This window comes from Pteropus vampyrus, unplaced genomic scaffold (genome assembly GCF_000151845.1).
Source record: "Pteropus vampyrus isolate Shadow unplaced genomic scaffold, Pvam_2.0 Scaffold13272, whole genome shotgun sequence".
Classification (NCBI taxonomy): Eukaryota; Metazoa; Chordata; class Mammalia; order Chiroptera; family Pteropodidae; genus Pteropus; species Pteropus vampyrus.
In genome coordinates this window covers 3422-4265 of record NW_011902053.1, presented here as the reverse complement: position 1 = coordinate 4265, position 844 = coordinate 3422, and the positions used below count along the sequence as shown (strand labels likewise).

The following is an 844-nucleotide window of genomic DNA, read 5'->3' as shown; positions in this document are numbered from 1 at the left end:
GGATACAGGGATAGTGGAGGGGAGTCTGGGAGGAAACATGGGGCCCTACTCGCTCCTCATGTCTCTAGCCCCAGCATCACCATCTCTGTGTCTCTACCTCTTCCAGGCTCCTGGGCCCAGTCTGTGCTGACCCAGCCGTCCTCAGTGTCTGGGGCCCCCGGACAGAGTGTCACCATCTCCTGCACTGGAAGCAGCTCCAACATTGGGCGTGGCAATTATGTGCAGTGGTTCCAGCAGCTCCCGGAAACAGCCCCCAAAACTCTCATCTATGGTGCTAGCAGTCGACCCTCCGGGGTCCCCGACCGATTCTCTGGCTCCAGATCTGGCAACTCGGCCTCGCTGACCATCCGTGGGCTCCAGGCTGCGGACGAGGCCGATTATTACTGCGAGACATATGACAGCAGTCTAGATGCTCACACAGTGCTCCAGGCCCGTGGGGAAGTGAGACAAAAACCTGCTGACCCCCTGCAACAGGGCTTCCCTATGCAGCCCTACTCTTCTTACAGGAAAGCACGTTCTTTTTTCTGTTTGGAAAATCTGGGGTCTGAAACCCACACCAGAAAACCTGTCTGCTAAATCTGTCCGCATTATGTGATTTTCTTAATTGACCTGAAGTTCCTGGATGTGGGGCAGTGGGACCTGGGCACAGAGTCCATGAGAGATGTTTTGGAGCCGGGGCTGTCATAGCACAAAACACATACGGGAACCTTAACTAACAGAAACGTATGTTCCCACAGTTCTGGATTCTCGAAGTCCAAGGCAGAGGTGTGGGCAGGTGGGTCTCTCCCGAGGCCTCGCTCCTTGGCCGGCAGACGGCTGCATTCTCCCCGAGTCCTCACACGGC

The 844-nt window shown here is 56.3% G+C and overlaps 1 gene segment (V, D, J or C); it reads left to right on the top strand.

Moving 5' to 3' along the window:
* Positions 1 to 106: 106 nt before the first annotated feature.
* On the top strand, positions 107 to 441 carry LOC105310854 (the record flags this gene model as incomplete). The annotated part of the segment is given in 1 exon segment: positions 107 to 441. A coding segment is annotated over 1 exon segment (335 nt), but the record flags the coding sequence as incomplete, so codon positions are not given.
* Positions 442 to 844: the final 403 nt, after the last annotated feature.